Source organism: Lacerta agilis, chromosome 4 (genome assembly GCF_009819535.1).
Source record: "Lacerta agilis isolate rLacAgi1 chromosome 4, rLacAgi1.pri, whole genome shotgun sequence".
Taxonomy (NCBI): Eukaryota; Metazoa; Chordata; class Lepidosauria; order Squamata; family Lacertidae; genus Lacerta; species Lacerta agilis.
Window position 1 is genome coordinate 24,436,717 of NC_046315.1, and position 21,217 is coordinate 24,457,933.

The 21,217-nt window shown below is 39.3% G+C and overlaps 1 protein-coding gene across 2 annotated transcripts in view; it reads right to left on the reverse strand.

The window, feature by feature from the left end:
* Positions 1-21,217, reverse strand: part of FLT1 (fms related receptor tyrosine kinase 1) — a 112,069-nt gene that overhangs the window by 71,026 nt on the left and 19,826 nt on the right. For both annotated transcript variants that reach the window (XR_004426422.1, XM_033146422.1), the window contains exons 4-10: positions 20,172-20,296; positions 12,215-12,377; positions 11,987-12,123; positions 9,927-10,101; positions 8,975-9,092; positions 6,168-6,337; positions 5,419-5,575 (exon numbers count right to left, since the gene is read on the reverse strand). Coding sequence is in view for 1 of the 2 variants with exons in the window: in XM_033146422.1 (XP_033002313.1) it covers positions 5,419-5,575; positions 6,168-6,337; positions 8,975-9,092; positions 9,927-10,101; positions 11,987-12,123; positions 12,215-12,377; positions 20,172-20,296 (1,045 nt within the window). In the remaining variant the exon portion in view is untranslated. The remainder of the gene's footprint in view (positions 1-5,418; positions 5,576-6,167; positions 6,338-8,974; positions 9,093-9,926; positions 10,102-11,986; positions 12,124-12,214; positions 12,378-20,171; positions 20,297-21,217) is intronic.

The window sequence follows — 21,217 nt, forward strand, 5'->3', positions numbered from 1 at the left end:
TACTTGAATTGTTTTACCTTTTCCTATTTGCCTAAATGGAGAGGGCAGAAATCTCCTTTCTTTTCTTTCCACAAACTTTTTTATTTTTTTCATACCCTATACTTTGTCCCATCTCTATAAAACACATGTTTCTTTTAAAGCTATATGTCAACTGCAGGACTTGGTTCTACCTTACATGATGCTTCCTTCACTGCACACTAAAGAAGTTTAAATATGAATTACATGTATACCCAACTAAAAGACTCCTTTACACTACAAAAGTGGCATAAAGACCCTCTCACCTTGATCTACATTGCATTCACTTGGAAGGAATTCCCATTTATTTCAAAATAACTTATTGTCTTGGGGTCCATGGCAGATGGGGCAAGAATGGCAGGATCCTTCAGGGGAAGATGAGGACCATGGAATTGGAAGTGGGGAGAGTTCAGGCAGTGATGGGAAGGAGGGTTCTGCTGTTGAAAGATGTATCATGAGGAAAGAGAAGCTGGTGGAGTCAGTCCCAATCCACCACTAGAGAACTGCCTCCAGAGAGCGAGCTCCACAAAGTAGCTGAAGAGGCGGTTGAAAGATCAGCAGAGCCGGCTGAGGTGGAGAAACAGAGGCTGGAATCCATTACCAAAGATGTGCAGTCATCTGCATGAACAGACCCAGTATCCTCTTCCCCACCTCCAGAATCACTAACCTGCAAACTCAAGTCTTCTGCCTTATGATGGGAACCACACAGATGATCTATGGATTTTTGAACTGTGTATCTTGTATTGTGAACTGATTCTGAGACCCTGCGCTGACTTCTTAAAGAATGCTTTCTGGTTTTCTTGAGCCGTGAGTTTGAGTACTGTGTCCAAGAGTGGGAGCCAAGACACTTATGTCCTAGTAGCCTTGCGGGCAAATTGCATAAAGCAAAAGCCTCTGAAAGTCACTGATGTGTTGTCCCATCATCCTAGACAACACTTTTCATTATCCTTTACTATTGACCATGCAGGCTGGGATGGATAAGAGTTTGAATGTAGCAGTCAGAGGGCACCATGTAGAATATCCTTGTTATTCATGTTGGTTGGGCCATTGACTACATATAATAAAATCATAGAATTGTGGTTGGAAGGGACCCTGAGGATCACATAGTTCAACACCCTGCAGTGCAGGAATCTCAGCTAAAGCATCTATGAAAGATGGCCATCCAACCTCTACTTAAAAACCTCAAATGAATGAGAGCACACCACCTTCTGAGGGAGTCTGTTCCACTGTCAAACAACCCTTATTGTCAAAGTTATTCTTGACATTTAGTTGGAATCTCCTTTCTGGCCTTCCAGTGGAACCCTCCCTGTGGAACGCCCGTCCATCAGACATCAAACAGATAAACAACTATTTGACTTTTAGAAGACATCTGAAGGCAGCCCTGTATAGGGAAGTTTTTAATATTTGATGCTTTATTGTGTTTTTATATTTTGCTGTAAGCCAACCAGAGTGGCTGGGGCAACCCAGTCAGATGAGCAGCATAAAGATAATAAAATTATTATGATCATTATTATTATTGTTCCTTTGGTTCGGGTCCACAGCAGGAGAAAACAAGCTTGTTCCATCTTCCATGTGACAGCTCTTTATATATTTGAAGATGGCTATATATCTCTGCTCGGTCTCCTTTTAGCTAGGCTAAACATACCCAATCCCTCAACCTTCCTCATACAGCTTGTGACTAGGGAAAGGATGCCAAAGGTGTGTCCAGTGAGTGTGCTGGATTTTCAGGCACCAATAGGACCAGACTATTACCATTATTTCATATAAACATCGACATTCTTAGTGCACCAGATTTTCATATGCTCTTACCTTGAACTAAACCAAGATTTGGAACCATCACCCTACAGGTTTGGCATGGTGAAAGCAGAAACACACACACACACACACACACACACACACACACACTAATGATCTTTCATGTTTGCAGACACCCACAATTAAATTTGGGCAGGTCAATACATTTCTAAACACACACAATTAACACTTGTTCTTGTAATTTTGCATGCTTCATTAGTATTCTAAACTACATTGCCTCTCAACAGCTACCCAAGCACATACTAATGATTCTGTCATTCAGTCTTTTCTTTAATGCCACTTTAAAATAAGTAGTAAAGATTTGTAATTAGACTGGCAGACTATGTTCATATTGAAGGTGATAGGAATTTGACCATTTAGTCTTAGCAAAGTAGTAATGCTGCTAAAACTTCAGCAGTATCTATATTTCTAATACTTTGCTAAATCAAATCCAAATGAAATCAGTGGAGCTCCACAAGTACATTTACTGGACAGAGCTGTTGTTCATTTAGTCTGTGAATATGCAGGACATCTTTCTCGCTGATTTTGTTGAAAGGGTAACAAAAGTTGTCTCTGGACCAAACTAGATGATCACAAAATATATAGCATGCAGCTACAAATTACGTTTTTCTCATGTAATTAAAAGTGGGGGAGGGGGGAATCTTTATTGAGAAGGCAATAAATGGGGAGAGGATTATCTATTTCCAAAGCACTTCCCAAAGTTTTTTAAGAGCATTAGGGGGAAAGGTCCTACTTGAACTAATGGAGAATTTCCCCCCAAGTCTTCTAGCTATTCTGAAGAAGGGGTTATTATTTTGATTGCGCTGTGGAGGGAAGAGATAAGCCTGTCCACCCCATGTGCTTCCTTCCTGATAACAGTTAGCCTCACTGTTCAAGTAGTCAAGTAAAGGGGGGAAAGGCAAGTGTGTGGCTGCATGCTATGCATTTAGTGAACATTTAGTTTGGCCCTCTGTGGGAAAGTAGATGGATGGATTGAAAGTTCTTTACTGATTTTGAACCCAGTTGGTATCTATATAAGATATGAACTGATTTCATATCTGTTTTGTTCCTGTTTTAAATTTGGTTGTTTGTGTGTGTAGTTTTTCACATTGTTTTTATAAAAGCAAATGTTTTCACTCTTTTTATTTCTGCAACTGTTCTCTAAAAGGTAAAGGTAAAGGTACCCCTGACCGTTAGGTCCAGTCGCGGACAACTCTGAGGTTGCGCGCTCATCTTGCTCTATAGGCCGAGGGAGCCAGCGTTTGTCTGCAGACAGCTTCCGGGTCATGTGGCCAGCATGACAAAGCCGCTTCTGGCGAAACCAGAGCAGTGCACAGAAACACTATTTACCTTCCCGCTGGAGCGGTACCTATTTATCTACTTGCACTTGGCATGCTTTTGAACTGCTAGGTGGGCAGGAGCTGGGACCAAACAACGGGATCTTACCCCGTCGCGGAGATTCAAACCGCCAACCTTCTGATCGGCAAGCCCTAGGCTCTGTGGTTTAGACCACAGCGCCACCCACATCCCAAAATGTTCTCTATATGATTTTTTTGTATTGTAAATTGCTTCAGGATGCCTCACGGGAAGCAATTCATAAATTTAATAAATAACTCTGTTACAGAAAATGGATGTTGTGGATGACCAGCGGTTCCACAAGACTGATACAATATCTGCACAGGAGTCTCCACATAGATTGATGCTTGCTTGAAGATATCACCAATCAATCTGGTGATAATATTGTAACTGCAAATCAACTTAACGAACCCTTTGCATAGCTACTAAATTCTTCATTAAGAAGCAATTGTTATAACAGATAGAAAAAAAGTTGTTCTAGCATGAATCCCCCTGCTAATCTATTTGCTTTTTGTAGGACATGCTTCCTAAGAAGAACACTTGGAAACTGATGCAAAGCATTTTTTCTAGATCTTATGCGAGATAAACAAGTCACAGTTCAGACTAATCACTGGTCATCTCACATAGGCTGATATTATTAGTTTTCCTGAGAATCCAAGTCTAGCTGGGCTCTGGCTAATGTCCAAGAGAGTGACTTGGAGCAACAGAAAGCTCTTTCAAACACTTCTGCAGAAGTGAAGACCACACCTTTATTATCTCAGGACAAACATGTGAGAAATGTTCATGTGTTGTGGAAAACATGAAACTACAGCAAGTGCCTTTGAGAACATGCCCTTCCGACGACAAAAAATAAACCACAAGAAAATGTCGTGGACGGGATAATAAGGACAGGCAAAAAGGAGGAAATGTCTCATCCTTTTGATCTTCATCCCACACCAGGGCTTTCAGCCTCAATGGATTTGTCTGTGAGAACAGCCACCCCCACCCCACCCCCACCCTGTCTGGGTTGCAAAGCACCCAATTTGAATATACACTGAAGTGACAGCTGTCCAATCCCTATGAAAGTTGTGAAATCCTAAAGGTGTAAGCCTCTACAGGAACAATATGTGGCTCGGGAAGATTCTTGCCAAGACCTGTTCCTTTCCTGGGTTCAAGGTGGTGAAGAGTTCACCCATCTATGATAGTATCATACAGAAACCCAGCCAGATGAGCGTGGTATAATAAATAAATAAATAAATAAATAAATAAATAAATAAATAAATAAATAAATAAATAAATAAATAATAACTTATTGATATTGTTATTATATCAGGGCCAAAAGGAGTGTAAGAGTGCATGTTTCTTTCCCTTTAGCCTCTGAAGCAATCTCAGGGATGACAGAGATCCTCCCACATGGTTCCTGAAACTGTGAAGGGGTAGTCCCCTTCTCAATTCAAAGCATCATATGGGTTTGGCTCCTTCCTTGCCTTGCTCAACACCGATCTGCCCCAGCCAGTATGGTAAATGGTCTGGGATAATTAGAGCTGTAGTTCAACAACATCTGGTTGGCCACAGGTTAGCCACCCGTGCTCTAAATGGAGGTGGTAAGCCATATTTAGTCCTTTGCCTCTCCAGAAAGCTCAGAGTACAGAGTGGAAATGTGTTGGTTCCTTCACATCCCATGAGTGTGTCCACTTATGCATCATCAAAAAGAAGGAATTTGCATACAATGTACTAAAATTTTAAATAAAAATACAATGCTTCCAATCATAGTGGGAAAGGCTGGAACCCATGTGCTTGCTCAGTCTGCTGACCAGGTTCTAACTGCTGATAGGCAACTTCAAGAACCCGCACTTTAAACCAGACTTTCACTGGACAGCCCTTCGAATAGAGGACACCTTCAAACAGAGGACTGTCCTCTGTAAAGTATGAGACATTGCCACCTTCCACCCCAACAACAGCTTTACACAGGGTTGCTCAAGGGATAAATCTAACCTATCTATCATCACGCCATCAGAGTACTAGGTTCTTGAAGCCAGCTTCCTCCAGCAGGCCTCCAAGCTACCCAGTACATTTGGGCTATACCATCTCCCCCTTCTCTTCTGTCAGGGAACATCCTACATATGCATACTATAAATGCCAATGTCAATAATTCAAAGTATGATTTGTAGCTTTATAACCACAAATTGAGTTACAAATATTGAAGGAGACTTCAGACAACAACATAAAAAGCTAATGGCAGGGTATTGCAAACAAGAAACTAAAATGATCTACCTTGCTGAGGAATTTGTCTGTTGACAAGGTTGCCAGGTCCACTTTATTGTAGGTTGAGGATTACCATACACAACGCAAGTTAGGATTTGCTTACTTCCCAGTTGATGAAGATTAGGACCAGGAATTGATGACACTTTTTCATAGATCTGAGGTTTCACTGTAAAATAAAACCAGCAATACAAGAAAAAACCATCAAATTGTTGAAACAACATGCACCTTATTATCTTTAAAGGTAAAAAAGAAAGGCCCTCAGCTCTTAGGTACTAATGCCGTTGCCAGGCTGAAGTTATTCCAACTAAGAATACAATCCTTATTATTGAGCTATTGGGTTGTCTTTGTTTTTATTATGTATTTTCTGTTTTTTAATATTGTTATTTTATATTGTGAACCACCCTGAGATATACAGGTATAGGGCAGTACAGTCATACCTCTAGATACGATCGCTGCGGGTTGCAAACAGTGTGGGTTATGAACGCGCCGAACCTGGAAGTGCCGGAACAGGTTACTTCTGGGTTCGGCAGTTTGCGCATGCGCAGATGCGTCAAATGACATCACGCGCATGCGCAGAAGCATCGAATCGCAACCTGTGCGTGCACAGAAGTGGCGCTGCGGGTTGCGTTCTGCTCAGGATGTGAACAGGGCTCCGGAACGGATCCCGTCTGTATCCAGAGGTACCACTGTATGCAAATTTAATAAATAATAAAATAATAATAAATAAGTCATTAATGTAAATTGTGTTGTCAACTTACCATTTATTCTCAGAGTGACTGTCAAGTTTTTATACAAGTTCCATTGCTGCGTGCTCAGCAATATAGTGTACTTTCCTGCGTCTTCTTCAGCAACATGTTTTATGATTAGTGAATAACCTTTAATTATATACCGGGCACACATTTCAGCTGCAGGTAACCCATCCTTCAACCTATTAAAAGACAACCAAAATTCATAATTCTGCAACTATTTATGTATATTCCACAAGAAGTATCAGTCAAACATAATCTGTGCTCAAGAAGCAAATTGGGCCCCAAAGCTTATAAATGTTTTAAAACAGTAACGAGAGGGGGTTAATTACATCTTACAAGGAAAGGGTGGCTGTTGATAATTAACATTCTTTCCACACACCTCCTTAGTAACATTTGGAAAAAATATATGTGTAATACAAAGTTGTTGCATGCTGTATTTCTCCAGTCTCTAAAAGACGGCTAATAAATTAAGAGCAGTTGCAGGGAGACAATCAAGCGAGGTGTTTGAAGAGAATGAGAAACATGGGCTAGCTAACAGGAATTCCTGTTGGTTTCTTCTTCTTTTCAGGGCTCCAAAACTAAGGTTTACAATGAACAGCAAAGCTGAATACATAATCAACCAACCAACCCCGCTTTAGTAACATAGTGCTTTCGGAGCACTTGAAATATCTGCACTGATCCCTAAACAGCCTCGGTCCAATATATCTGAAGAAGCATTTCCACCCCCATCGTTCTGCCCGGACACTGAGGTCCAGTTACAAGGGCCTTCTGGCTGTTCCCTTGCTGCGAGAAGCCAAGTTATACAGGGAACCAGGCAGAGGGCCTTCTCGGTAGTGGCACCTGCCCTCCCACCAGATGTCAAAGAGAAAAACAACTACCAGACTTTTAGAAGACATCTGAAGGCAGCCCTGTTTAGGGAAGCTTTTAATGTTTAATAGACTATTGTATTTTTTATATTCTGTTGGAAGCCACCCAGATAATCTTATTTATCAAGACTTTTCTTAAATTCTTGCAGTTTGAGTGGGTTCATTGTGTTTCCTTGTAGTGTGTGACTCATAACACACGAGAGGGTATCTTTGTGTCGTTTTTTAAATAGAATAATGCAGAAATTGAATGAACTTGTAAATGGACGCCTATAAAACTGACATGGCCCAGACATAGACTGATTCGTCCTAGAGATAACCCATGGCATGCAAATAAATATACATTATTTTATCACATTTTTCTCTAGTGGGGAGCTGAGGCCACTAATTGCTCTAACTGTGAAAGAAGTCCATCTATACGCTTTGCATGTTCCAGAGAACACAACAAAACACACAGAGTAGATGAAATGCAAGTGTTAAAATATATGTGCAGCTATGCTAAAAAAAAACAACCCTCCAAAAATAAGTATTGTGAACTAGCACTCTACATGCATGTAGGGAATTGTCCTATTCAGCCTTGTAACACAGCATTTAACAGTAATTAATTCAACCACAGCCGCTGACATTTACAATTATTTAAACAAAAACAAAGACGAAAATGAGATCAAAATTGATAACATTGTTTTCTATTAAAATTATACCAAAGCACTCCTTGAAAGACTTCTTAAGATAGTGTGCAGAAGTTGTATAAAACAAGTTTAGAAAGAATGGGTCACCAAAAATAAATATGTCATCTCTTAAGGCCAAACTAAATGTGACATTAAATGTGTTGCCATCTGCCTCTCCCTTGCCCCCTCCACAGTTAAATATCAGCCATTGTGGGGAGTGGGTTCCTGCGTGGGATTGTGACAACTTTTATTATTAAGACAAATGGCCTTGCAATTAAAATGCTAATGGCAGGTGAAGGCTTAGTTCAAGGTTGCTTTTCAGGCTAAGATGGGTGAATCCAACACAGGGTCTGCCAGAGATTCATTTGAATCCAAGCTTGAACCTTAAATGTTGCACGTGTTTGACTCGTGCGCGACCGCGTATACATGCAGCACCAGGAAATAATTAAATGAATCGGTTTAAATTGCAAAAAAGGGCAAAAGTGACCCCCCAAAGAGTGGGGGAACTGCAAAAAAGGCGCAAAAAGAATGGGGAAATGGCCAGCAAGCCCAAGAACCTTTGCAACTGCAATCCCATGAGCCTTTGCAACAAACTTTGAGGTCTGTGGATGGTTGGAGTTTGTTGTTTCCAAATCATCCTCCAGCAATGAGGAAGACTGAGCGCCACCACTGCCACCATTCATGCCAGTCTGGTAAATGCTGCTGGTTTTTTAAAAGGGTTTCCAAAGGTTTAGAAGGTGTTTGCAGGCTTTTTAGATCGTGTTCCCCACTATATGCAATTTCACACTTATGTGTGGTACCCGATAACATAACCCCCACCTAAGTGGGGAGGTGCCTGTATATTATACCAATTGCCACAGGATTTACTTTTGAATAAGCACACTGAATACAGTAACTGCAGTAACTCCCTGCCTTTGCCCCAAGACAAATATGCAACGAGGTTGCCATATTTCAAAAAGCTTAAATATATTGAGTTTTGTTTTTTGTTTTTTGGCCAAAGTTGTTGACATTTTTCTGACATTCAGCGATTTCTATCCAGACACTGTTTCCAATGGCCGGCTGTGTCCGGGAAGTATGGCAACCCTAAGAGAAATAAACATGGCTACTTCGTAAGCTTTCAAAAAATGCATATTAAGAGTAACAAAAAATTTATTCCAAGTCCATTTCAAGGGCACGTTTAATTCATCTTTTTATTTGGAGGTGCAATGTATAATCCTGAGCAAGCATGTTATATTTCCAAATAAGTAGCTTCTTTCTGTATGCAGAAAAAAAAGTGTAATCCTACCATACAACCTCTGGTGTAGGAAATGCTTTCACTTTCATAGAAAGTCGATAGGACTTCTTGCCAGATATAACGTCCAGTACATTTTTTCTTCTATATTTCAAACTGATGAATGGTTTATCTTAAAAAAAATCAAATAAAATTATGTGTTTAAGATAGTGGTTCTGGACAAGTATAGACAAGTAGAAATGAAGCCACTTGATCACACAGATACCGGTATAACACAAACTGGGACAGATGGGCCATTCCATGAAAAATGAGCCTGATAAAAATGCTAGATGAGCGCTGGACTTGGGTGAGGAAGATTCCAAATGTGCAGTCTAACCATTTTTTTAAAGCTAAAGACAAAAGAAGTTTAGTTTATGGACCTTCTTTTCAAAAGTCCACCCACGTAGTCTTCACAGAAGTGTTCAAGTTAAAAGTTTTCTGATGACTGTCAAAACACGTGACAGCATTTTTTCCTTAATTTTGTATCGTTAAATTTCTTAGACTTAATTTCTGATTGCATAGTTGTAACCAATAAACATAGATTTAAACAGATATGCTGAGTTTATCATTGATTCACCTCCCAACTCACAGTTTTTCCATAAATCAAACTTATCTCAAGCTCCATGTCCTTTTTTTGTCCCACCCATGACAATACTTTAACATTTAATAAAATTGTCAAAAATATCTATAAAAATAATTTAAAAATAGTAAAACGTTCAGTATCTTATTAAGAACATAGTTTAAATTTTGGTTGTTAATTTTTATGTATATTTACATTGTTACACATGTGTGAATACCAAAAAACATGGTCCAAGTGTCCCACCCGTGACAATGGAATGGCCCAGATATAGCACAAACTGGGACAGCAACCCTGGTCTTTTACAAAAAGTAATCTATCACTAAGTATTCCATTCATCGCCCTGGAATATTAATATCATACATTCTGCACACATATAATGTTTCTTACCATAAATATGAACAGTTGTTTTAACTGATCTCACAGATAGGCCACTTGTCACATTGCAGGTATACTCTCCTTTATCAATATCATGGACTTTATCAACAACAATAATACTGTAGAATAGATTGGGTTCATCGTTCCTTGGTATAATGCTTTTAGTTATGGTCCCTCTGTTGCTTGCCTAGACAGGAGAAAAATGTTTACATGGAAAAAAGCTATTAACACAGAACTTCTACCTCACAGGGTTGTTGTGAGGACAACATGGTGAAGGAGAGAGTCATCTATGCCACCTTGTGCTGCTTGAAGGAAAGGTGGGATATAAATATAATGATAAATAAATATAAAATAAAATAAACTGCCATTTGTAGTTTATTCAAGTAATGCTAATTTAACACTTTACAAAGCCCCATTGTGCTGTGTGTTTCACAATTTCAAACAAAGACTATTTCGCTGCAGTTCAGAAGACCAGGCAAATACCGCATTTTCCCGTGTATAAGACTAGGGTTTTTTCCTTTAAAATAATGTAAAAAATTAGGGGGCGTCTTATACACAGGGTAGTCTTATGGATGGAAAAATACGGTACTTCATATAGAAAATTAATTTCTGAAAGGGGCCCACGTATCTATAAAAGAGAAAGATACTATATAGTATTTGTTATTGATGTCTAGGTATTAATTACACTAGCATTAACCTCATCTGATACACTAGCAACCACTTCCAATATTTGTAAATTTTAATAGCTGCTTCTCTCCGGGAATAACAGGAAACTGCAATGCTCACAAACAGCACAAAGAAGATGATGGACTCATAATCTGAGCATGGTGGTAAAGGATATACCAAAGGGTAGCAGTCAGGGTGAGAGTTATTGGGAGACAGCAGCCAGTATATTGGGTTTGACTGTGGCTGTTCAGACCTTTGTGCAGCCACGAAGCTCAATAGTAAGGCTTGGCTATTCTCTCTCAATCTAAAAGGAGAGGATGGATAGAGAAATATAAAATGAGATGGTGATATCCTTGAAACATATGAATTGGCACCACACACAGAGGATCACATTCTTGTACTGTGGGCATCAGGTGCTTTTGGCATTAGAGGTAGAAACTACAGTACATATAGCTCCCTCCCTTCTGGCTAGTAACAACTTCCATCTAATTAACTGACAATCTGACACTCTTTTCTTAAGCTAAATCAATATTGTGGTAGGGATGGTCCTGTTGGAAGTTAACTATGAACTGTTACCTTCCTCTAGCCAAGGTGGTGTCCTCCAGATGTTGCTGGACTCACAATTCCCATCAGCCCTAGCCAGCATGACCAATGGTTAGGGGTGATAGGAGTTGTGCTCCAACAATATCTGTAGATTCAGTGGCTACTACAGTAACTATCATGACTTTAATATTCTTGCACGGAAATCAGATGGGTGAGCAGTTCCCACGTGTTTTTCACCAATGGCAAAGTTTAGCAAGGTTTACTTTGGATTCCTGACAAATACTTTTAAGTGGCAGCTGTTTGTGTGGATGCTCCAGAAATGAAAGCTCACAACTGCTGTTTAAAAATAACTGTTCACATAAAAAGTGAGATCTTGGACATATGAATTGTAATATTTTCCTTAAGGTTGAGTTGAAAAACTGTCTGTTACTTCAAGAAAGATGGCAAAAACGATGTTTTCTTTAAAAAGAATGCTCTTAGCTGGTAATAAGTACCAACATCATGAAATCTAATAAGTTTCATTCATTCATTCATTCATCGGTTGTTATGAAATCAACACAAATGCATTGTGTAAAGCTTGCTTGGTCATTCGAGCGGGAAACTGTAAAAAAAAACACACAAAAAAAGTTCAAGACACTAAGATCATCCCCAGTGCTATTTTTCTAGAAAAAGAGGTGCCAGAACTCCCCATGAACACCTCCTTCATTCTCTTAGAATGGCAATGGCACCCATCCAAGAGGTGCTAGAACTGAGTCCAGTGAGTTCCAGCTGAAAAAAGCCCTGATCACCCCAACGGAATGTAAAATATGGGAAGTGCCTCATTCTGTGGAATTCTATTTTTAGAACAGAGCAAGAGTACCCACCTCACCAGGATAACTCCATGCGATCTGCACTCTTGTGTTCCAGGCGGTAGTGATTGTACAGTTGAGGACAAGCTTGTCTCCTTTTAATAACTTGACTGGTCTTGAGGCATTTAACTGGACACTGCGGATTTCATTGTCTACACAAGACATCAAGAAAGAAAAGTGAATCCGATAATTAATCAATTAAATAACTGAAATTACTGACTGGGGAAACCAAAAGATACTTACTCATCCTGAATGTCAGGTATTTTGTGCTGTATTCATGGCCATTAATACTTGTTTCACAGCTGAGAAGGCCTATGAATTTATATGTTGCATTTGGTATTATAAAGCCCTTTGTACTATCCCAGATTATTGTCTTTCCATCAGGAATGATGTTATCTCCTGGCATCTAAAAATGAAATGAATTCATTACTTCTTTTTATTGCTAGGTGCTTCATCCCTGAAATTAATGAATGGTTAATTTATAAAAGAAATTTTAAAAGTTCCTGAACATAACTAAACATCTATATGAATATATTACTCAGAGGGCTTCCAATAGCACTTTTGTCTCTTAACATAAAAAAATGGTGTAGAATTTCACTATTTCATGGTTCCCCCCCCCAAAAAAAATTCATTATTCATAATTTTGCAATAGCAAAAGGGATTGCTCAGGCTTCCTGTTGACCAATATGGTTCTATCAGAGGATGTTCTTCATTTGCAGATGCATGATCATCACATACCAGAACACTATTTTTGCCTCTAAATTGGCAGTTGGGGGATTTTCTAATGTTGACAGCAGTCCATTCCAGACAAGAAATAAACCTCATAATATGGGAATTTGCAAACACACACACACACACACACACACAGAGAGAGAGAGAGAGAGAGAGAGAGAGAGAGAGAGAGAGAGAGAGAGAGTGTTTTGATATGAAAACATTTAAAGAAGGAAATCCAGCCTATTGTAATATATGGTGGCATGTATATTTGTCAGCATGTCTGTCACATCACAGCACGACTTTGAAGTCACAAATGAGCACACGCGTGGCTTAGTATGCCCTAATGTTCCAAATTCCAGTGGCTTCTCTATGTAGAGCTAACTACAGAGGTCGGCAAGACAGACACCTGCAAATGGCCTCAGAGATCAGCAATATCCACCACCTGCTCAACTGTCTGTAAACTAGGGGGTAGCCAACATTGTGCCCTCCAGAAACTGTGGATTACAACTCCCATCATCCTTAATGGTTGGTCAGCTGGGGCTGATGAAAGCTGTAGACTGTAACACCTAGAGGGCAACACATTGGCTATCCCTGTTGTAAACTGTTATCATCTCATGGCTTTGACTGTGCCAGAAATGAAAGCATCTTAGAATCATAGAGTTGGAAGGGACCCCTAGTCCAACTCCCTGCAAATCAGGAATCTCAATGCATGGTTCCCTATCTAATTTGAAACCATACTGGACCTTGCTTGGCTATGCAAATGTGCTAGCAGTTGCACCACTGGGCATGCTCATGCAAGATCTTAACTTATCCAGGCATGGCAGAGCTCAAGACTGTACCTATGCACAGGAGACCAAAGTGAAGAAGCAAAAAGACACCATCAATTGCGCAGGAAGAGTATGCCAGCTTCCCACAAAACAAGTGAGGTGCTAGAGTGGGAGGGCATTGAGGTCGAGTGCCTTCTAGCTGCCTCTCTGCCCAAGTGAGCACCTGTTGTGCGCATACCAGCTATGTATTGAGTCATGCCACCCACATGAGGAAGCAAGGTGGCAGCAGCAGAGGCTGCACACCAAGGCACCCACGGAGGTGAGTCACTTCTGAATCTCCAGGGCTCACAACAAAAGAAATTTTATGCTCATAATGTTAATGAGGGGGGAAACTATGGTATTATTTTCAGCAACAGGAGCAGAAAGTGAGTTCAATACGCTTATACAGTATCCAGAGTGCATGGGGCAAGGGGGCTAAAGATCTTGTTTACACACCTACCTCCCCTTTCACTGTAAATTTAAGAAATCTCTACTCATGTATGGAAACTAAAGATTGATTGCTGCTATACATAGTACAAGGGAACCTGTGACCTCCTTTTAAAAAGTCTAAAATCCATATACTATTGAAGCATAACAAAGATTTAAACATCAGATAGTATTCAGATACCACAAGTCATCTATTTAGAAGGCACTGAGGTGATGGAACCTGTCTTTACACTGGTTCCTTTGACTATTGCTGTTTTAAAAAGCAGCAAAACATTATTTTATTTTAGTTTTGTTTATTTCATAAAATTTATATACCACTTGACCGTTAAAAACCCCTCAAAGCGCTTCACAAAAAGAATAAAACCATAACATTATCAGTAAAAACCATAAAAGCAACTATTTACTGTAAGTCATTCAAAACATAAAGCCAACAATAAACTAACAACAGATTAAAGCATATAACCCTCATTCTACACGTCTGGGTAGGCTTGTCTAAACAAGAATGTTCATGTCAATAGCCAAGGTGTTCCAGAATATACGGTAGGTGCTAACACATTAAAAAAAAAAAAACAATTATCTCGGGAGTGGAGGAGCAATTGGGCTATAATGAAGGACGTTATACAAATTTAATTAATAATAATTATAATAGTGCAGCATCCAGCACTTAATCTGGTTGGGCAACACCAGTTGTGGGTCAACTATACTCCATGGTATGAAAAGAGGAGGATCTTGGCACCCATTGCTAAGGTGAAAATATATACACATAGGGGTGCTGGGACTGGTCACTGAGCTTGGAGCTTTTGATTTAGACACTTCTGAATCAAAACCTAGAAATCTGCACTGACTGTGACAGTGGAGACTGCTAAGTATACTATTTCTTCTTTCATAAATTCAGTGATCATGGATCACAAAGATCAGAGTTGCAAAGCAAGTCACCTCCCTTCATTCTGTTATTTCCCCAGACAGAAAAAAAAAGTTTTAATAGAATGAACAACAATCACAGCTAACACTAAAGTGACACAGTGGAATATAGGCTACTTCCTTATCTTTACAGCATCTCTGCTAAGAAGCCATAATAACAATTCAAATGATGGGAGGAGTGTGTCCTGCACATACAAATACTTAATGCCAATTTACAGCCTGCTGACTGACTTTCTAAAGTGTCTTGAATTCTAGAGAGCCTATTGTGGTTACTGCTGCTAGATATACCGTATTTTTTGCTCCATAAGACGCACTTTTTTCCTCCTGAAAAGTAAGGGGAAATACCTGTGCGTCTTATGGAGCGAATGATGGTCCCTGGAGCTGAATTGCCCAGGGGCCAAAAGCAGATTGTGCCTTTTATTTTACAAAGAGAAAGGGGAGTGTTGAAAGAACCCAGCTCAGCAGCTGATCAGCAAGAGATCGGGAGAGAGATAAGAGTCCCAGCTCCCTTTCAGCCACGCCCTCCTTTGTTGAATGTGCTGCAGAGGGAGGTTGTTTGTTTCCCCAGGACATGTGACTTGCTGATTAGATTATCTGTCTGCAAACAGTAGAAATGGCTCCCTTTCCTTAAGATTTTTTTCAGAAATGTGAGTTAAACCCCATAAAAATGGGGCTTTTCCTCTTTGCTTTTCCCCCTTTGCAAAAGGAGCTTTGCTTTTCCCCCTTTGCAAAAAAAGCTGCAAAACCTTTAGCTGATCCTAAAAAAAAAAAAAACCAGGGCTTTTCCCTTTGCAAAAAAAGCTACAAAACCTTTAGCTGATCCTCAAAAAACAAAATAAAACCCAGGGCTTTTCCCTTTGCAAAAAAGCTGCAAAACCTTTAGCTGATCCTAAAAAAGGCCTTTTGCCTTTGCAAAAACAGCTGCAAAACTTTTAGCTGATCCTTAAAAAAAACCAAAAACACAAAAAAACCACAAAAAAACACCCAGGGCTTTTAGAGGAGGAAAACCAGAAAAATATTTTTTTCCTTGTTTCCTCCTCTAAAAATGAGGTGCGCCCTATGGTCCGGTGCGTCCAATGGGGCGAAAAATACGGTAAACATTTCCCTTTTGATCCTTCAACTGATTCATCATTGCATATACAGACAATGACAATAAGAGGCATGCATAGCCCACTGTTTCAGGATATTCTGTTGAAGATAAAAAGTTTCCACCAAAGTCATGAATGTCTGCAGGAGGATTGGGAGGCATTCATTTTATAGCGCAATTGTTAATGCTGACTTAGCAATGGTGGTAGATGCATTGGGAGGAAAAGTTTCCTTTGACTTAATATGTACATCTTTAGGAACATTGGATCCATGAAGTGCAACATTATCTACCCTGACTAGAAGCAACTCTCCAGGGTTTCAGGCAGGGGAGATTCCAAGCCCTATCTAGGCCCTTCTGTATACAAGGCCTTCCTGAGCCTAGACCCTTCTCTATACAAGGCAGATTCTCTGCCACTGAGATACAGCCCTTTCCCTCTATCTATCTATCTATCTATCTAATCTAGGCTGGAGAACCTGTGGTGCTCCAGATTTTGTTATACTCCAAACACCCATGATCTCTGACCATTGGCAAGGCTGGCTGGGGCTGATGGAAATTGAACTGGAATGCAAACAGGATTTTAAGGATCCAGTACAATGTATGCGCTTTGGTCCTTCTCTCTACCTGCAAAGGGGGATACAAATTTGCATAAAGTTTGTATGTGCTTTGTGCCACATGCAAATTTATGCGAATCTGCATTTTGAGGGGGCAGAAGTCACACACAAGTAATAAGAGGCTTGAAAGACAGAAAGTAAACAGATGAAACATCACCATAACAGCATTTCCATATTAGGAAAGGTTTAGCCTATTCAATTTCTGTCTGTCACATAACTGTTAAGACACAAGAACCATATTTCTCCTCCAATGTCAGTCCCAAATCATGCAAAGTTCTCAGGTTTCACGAGCTGCAAAACAGTTATATTACTGCAGGTCTTTCCACCATCAGTACAGGAATAGGAATGATATTTCAAATGGGGGTGGGCGGAGAGATTTACAACAACCAAGATTCAGAAAAGATGCTGGTGCTTGGTTAAATTCAAGATTACATTGTTATATAGTACACAGCACATTCCTAATATAAGAGCATTTGTTGTGGTTATTTATTTATACTTCATAACTACAGCAATGTTATCAGCATTGGACAGTCTCCCTTTTCTTTTGTTTTCCTGAGCAAAAAGGGTTTGAGTCTGTCACACAAATATACCTACTTAAATGTTTATCTCAGCAGCAACAATCTACATCCCAAGTTGCTACCACAACCAACTTAACAGCCACGTTACAGCTGTATTTCTCTAAAAAAAAGAACCAACACAAACTGGCTCACAACAATGGATTGCATTGCAGGGTTGCCATATGCTTTGCAGGGTTTAAATAATCCACACTCTCTCAACTACAGAGTTTACTTGCAACACAGATGGACTAATGAAGGACTTTATTTGCATTAAAAAAATTAATGTTTACATTCTCAGAAAAAAATATTATGAGTTGTAGCCAATGCTCACTTGTAAACAGACAGAAATTAATAGGCAAGGTTAACTTAGATTTCAGTGGGTTTACTTGGAGTTTGTATGTGCTTTGTTGGATACAACCCAACATTTTTTGCATGAAATGACTTATCTGCTAAGCAAAGGATTGTTGCTCAGACAACTAAGAGGAATTCATGCTCTTGGTAGCTGAGGTTTAGAGCTATCTTTGCTGCTACTTTTTGCTTTGTGTGGACATCACAGTTACACTAAAATACTGCATTTCTCAATTGTTTTCTCTGGACAACAATCACTTCCTTACCAGAGCAAAGCAAAGAATGGCTTCAAAATAAACCAGGAAGTCCTTTTTCCATTGTCCAAATTGATAGAAAAAGTAGCCACATATGCACCAGAGAAATCCATGACTTCAGAATGGAAATTGTCTTAAGAAGGGACTTCCTGGTTTAGTATGAAGCCTTTTTTTTTTTTTGCCTTCCACAGTGCATGTGTCAGCCCAGTTTTGCCAAAGCATTCCATCAATCACAACTGTGATTTCATACATTGGCTAAAAATACTGCAAGGTGGGAATAGGGTCATTTGTCATGAAGCAATCACTATGTGCGCACATTTTGCTTCATAATTCTTGTTATATATTAGAGAATTACCGGGTAGCTTTAAAAAATAAATAAAGTTCATTGTCTAAGAAATTGGTTCCCAATTAGGGGTCCAGGGACCCCTGAGGGTCTGCAGAATGCACCCAGAAAGTCCGCAGCCCCATCCCTTGCCTCCCCCACCTATATTATTTTCATTTTTGCATGGTAATATCACAAATTTTATGGTCAGTTTTGAAATCACAATGCGATAACAATTTTGACCCGGCAATACGCAGCAATATATCGCTCCTCCCGTGAGGGAGAGCATCGTGATTTATGCTGAACATCATGATTTATGTTGAAAACCAGATATCACTCAACCCTAATCTGTTTTTTAGTATACCTAAAATCCTTTGCTTATAAGGGGCTACCTCAAATTTTGTTCAAAAAATTGCTTTGTGCAGGTAACTACCATAGAGTTATCAAAATTTTCAAAAGTAGGAGGTCCATGGCTTGGCTTTTGAAAAACAGGGTCCTCAGTAATTAGCTAATTGGAAACCACTGATCTAAGACCCACCCCCCACTGAATCTGGATCCAATACAGCAGTACCATCTGTATAAACACACCCTTTTGTTGGGGGTTGAGTCCCAAAACATCTCAAGGGCTACAACTTCGAAAGGATGCATGCAGGCCACCTGAAATCACTGGGTAAGCACTTCAGCACACTTAACATAATTTTAATAACTGAACCACCTATCTGTAAACTAAACCTCAATATATTTCATTGGCTTTTTACTTAGTTTACTGAGTTGAAAAACATTCAAACTTACTGTTCTTAATTTTTCTTAATTACCATACAGCTATGGAAAGCCCCCAGATATATATATATATTTGTGTGGTAAGGTGGTGAGTGCATTTTTTGTGACAAATTGAAAAGAAAATTTTTGAGGAGGGAAGGAGGGTTTAACGTGGGTATGTAAAATCAATTAAAAGAAAGTTATGGGTTGAAAATTGTTAGCTAATGTGCCGTGAGGTAAATACGCAGCTGTAGTTGATCCGAAAGTGGTCAGAATAAAAGAAGCAAGCTTATCCTGTTATTCAAAACAAGTACACAAAGCTTTATATATATATATATATATATATAGTCAAATAGCTTAAGCAACTCCCATGCTCTGCTCTGTGCATTCACAGTTTCACTTGCTGGACCACAAACAACTTGCTAGACTACAAAGAACACTATGAGAAGTATGTAATTTCTTAGGCATGTCTTCAGAAACTCTCTAGAACATGGCAAATATAAAAATGGCTCTCATACGTTGAGACTTGTGGGTAGTAGGTGTGATTGTATGTTATTCAACAGTGGATGTGTTGGGAAGAAAAATAAAATACACTTTTAAAATCTTTGTTATACATCCAGACTGATGACTCCATCAGAAGTGAGGGACTGAAGTACAGACAGTGGGAGGATGGAGACGTCATGGGTGCTAGACAGCATTCGGTCATAGGATGAAGTGGAAGCAGATGGAGCTGTGTCATGCGGTTACTTCAGCAGAAGGCTGACAGGAAAATGAATGCTAAGCCCAGACGACAAGATAACTTGCATTTGTTTAGTGTAATAAGAGTTCAAATTGATTCCAGTGCGTTTGCATTTGACTATTTCCCCCCAGGTCTTCTGTTAGAACTATATTCTGTAAACTGTTGCAGTTGGATTATTGTGAAACAAATGGACTCCTCCTCTGACTGGCTGAATGGCTGTTGTTCATTTATATCCTCCTCTAGAGGGATGTGGCAATCAAAAACACCCCATGAAATATCACCACACAAATTGGCTCTTGCTCGCCTCTTTTTGATGCCTTAATACAAGTTTCTGCTGTCCTCCTTAAGTCTGGCTACATTCTGCACAGCCAATTTTTTTGCTTCAATTTGACACTAGTTCTTTCAATGGAGGTAGAAACATTCACTATACTTGTATAAATAAAAACATTACTCAGCTGCATAAATGGGCCTTCCCCAGTCTGGTCCCCTCCTGATGTTTTGGCACTCAACACACGGGGATCAATGGAAGTTGTAGTCCAAAATATGTGGAGGGCACCAGGTTGGAGAAAGTTAGCATAAACACTGTATAACAGATGTAGGAAGCAATCCAGTTTTACTTAGCAAAATCCAAATACCATTTTTAATGTAACAGGAATATCTGGTACTGTAACTCTGCATGGGATGATAAGTTCTTCTCCATAAAAAACGCGTATCATATCTGGCAGGTCTCTGTTGAGCTTTACAAACGGACTGTGTGTGTCTGCAAGAAGAATAACAGAAAAATTAAGTCACAACGAATGACTTCAGTACACAAATGCAAACAAGACCATTATACAATAGAGAATCATGGACACTTACACCCATTGAATTGTGGTTCATGTTGTTAAATCAGTATGGGACATATCTGCCAGCCAGAAAAATGGGCTGGCTTGAGGAATTTAGGTCAGTGTGTGAAACTGTGTAGCTGGAGCTATGCATAGACCTGAACAAGCGACATATTCAGTGAGAAGCGTTTAATGGTTGCCAATTCTTCACCACACAAGGTCACAATAATTTATTTTGCACATTCTCTCCCCCCCCCTCACATCTGAGCAACTAGGAATCATTTCAATATATTGAAGCCAAAACCCTTACAGCCAAATGTTTTGAAATCCACCGTATGCATCTCCACTTAATTTCTTTCATTGAGTTTATCTACTTTGGGAACTATATTTGCAAAACAATTTTTTCCCTGAAAATCTGTATGTTTTGTGCTTTGATATCTTATTCATCTATCTTCTGCCATATAAAGTATCTCACAATGCAGTACTATACATGGGAAGCCTACCCAGTCATGTAATTTTATTATGTCTTTGAGGTTTAAAGCTACTGATTTTATTTTATTATTTTTTATAATTTTTATTGCATAGTTTTATTTTACAGGAAAATTCAAATTAACGAACAACAGAAGAATAACTTTGTTCCCACATAAATTTCCAGCTTGCATATCAAATGTAAGTAAATATCTTATCCAATGATTTATCGAACCAGCTCGAACCAATACAACATTTTAATAAAATTAAATACAATACTTATTGGTTGTTTGTGTCATATTTTCATCCTTCTGGACCCATTACCTTTTACCACATCCTTTTTTAATGGGGGAAAAAGAGAAAAGGAAAAAAAGGGGGGAAAGGAAAAA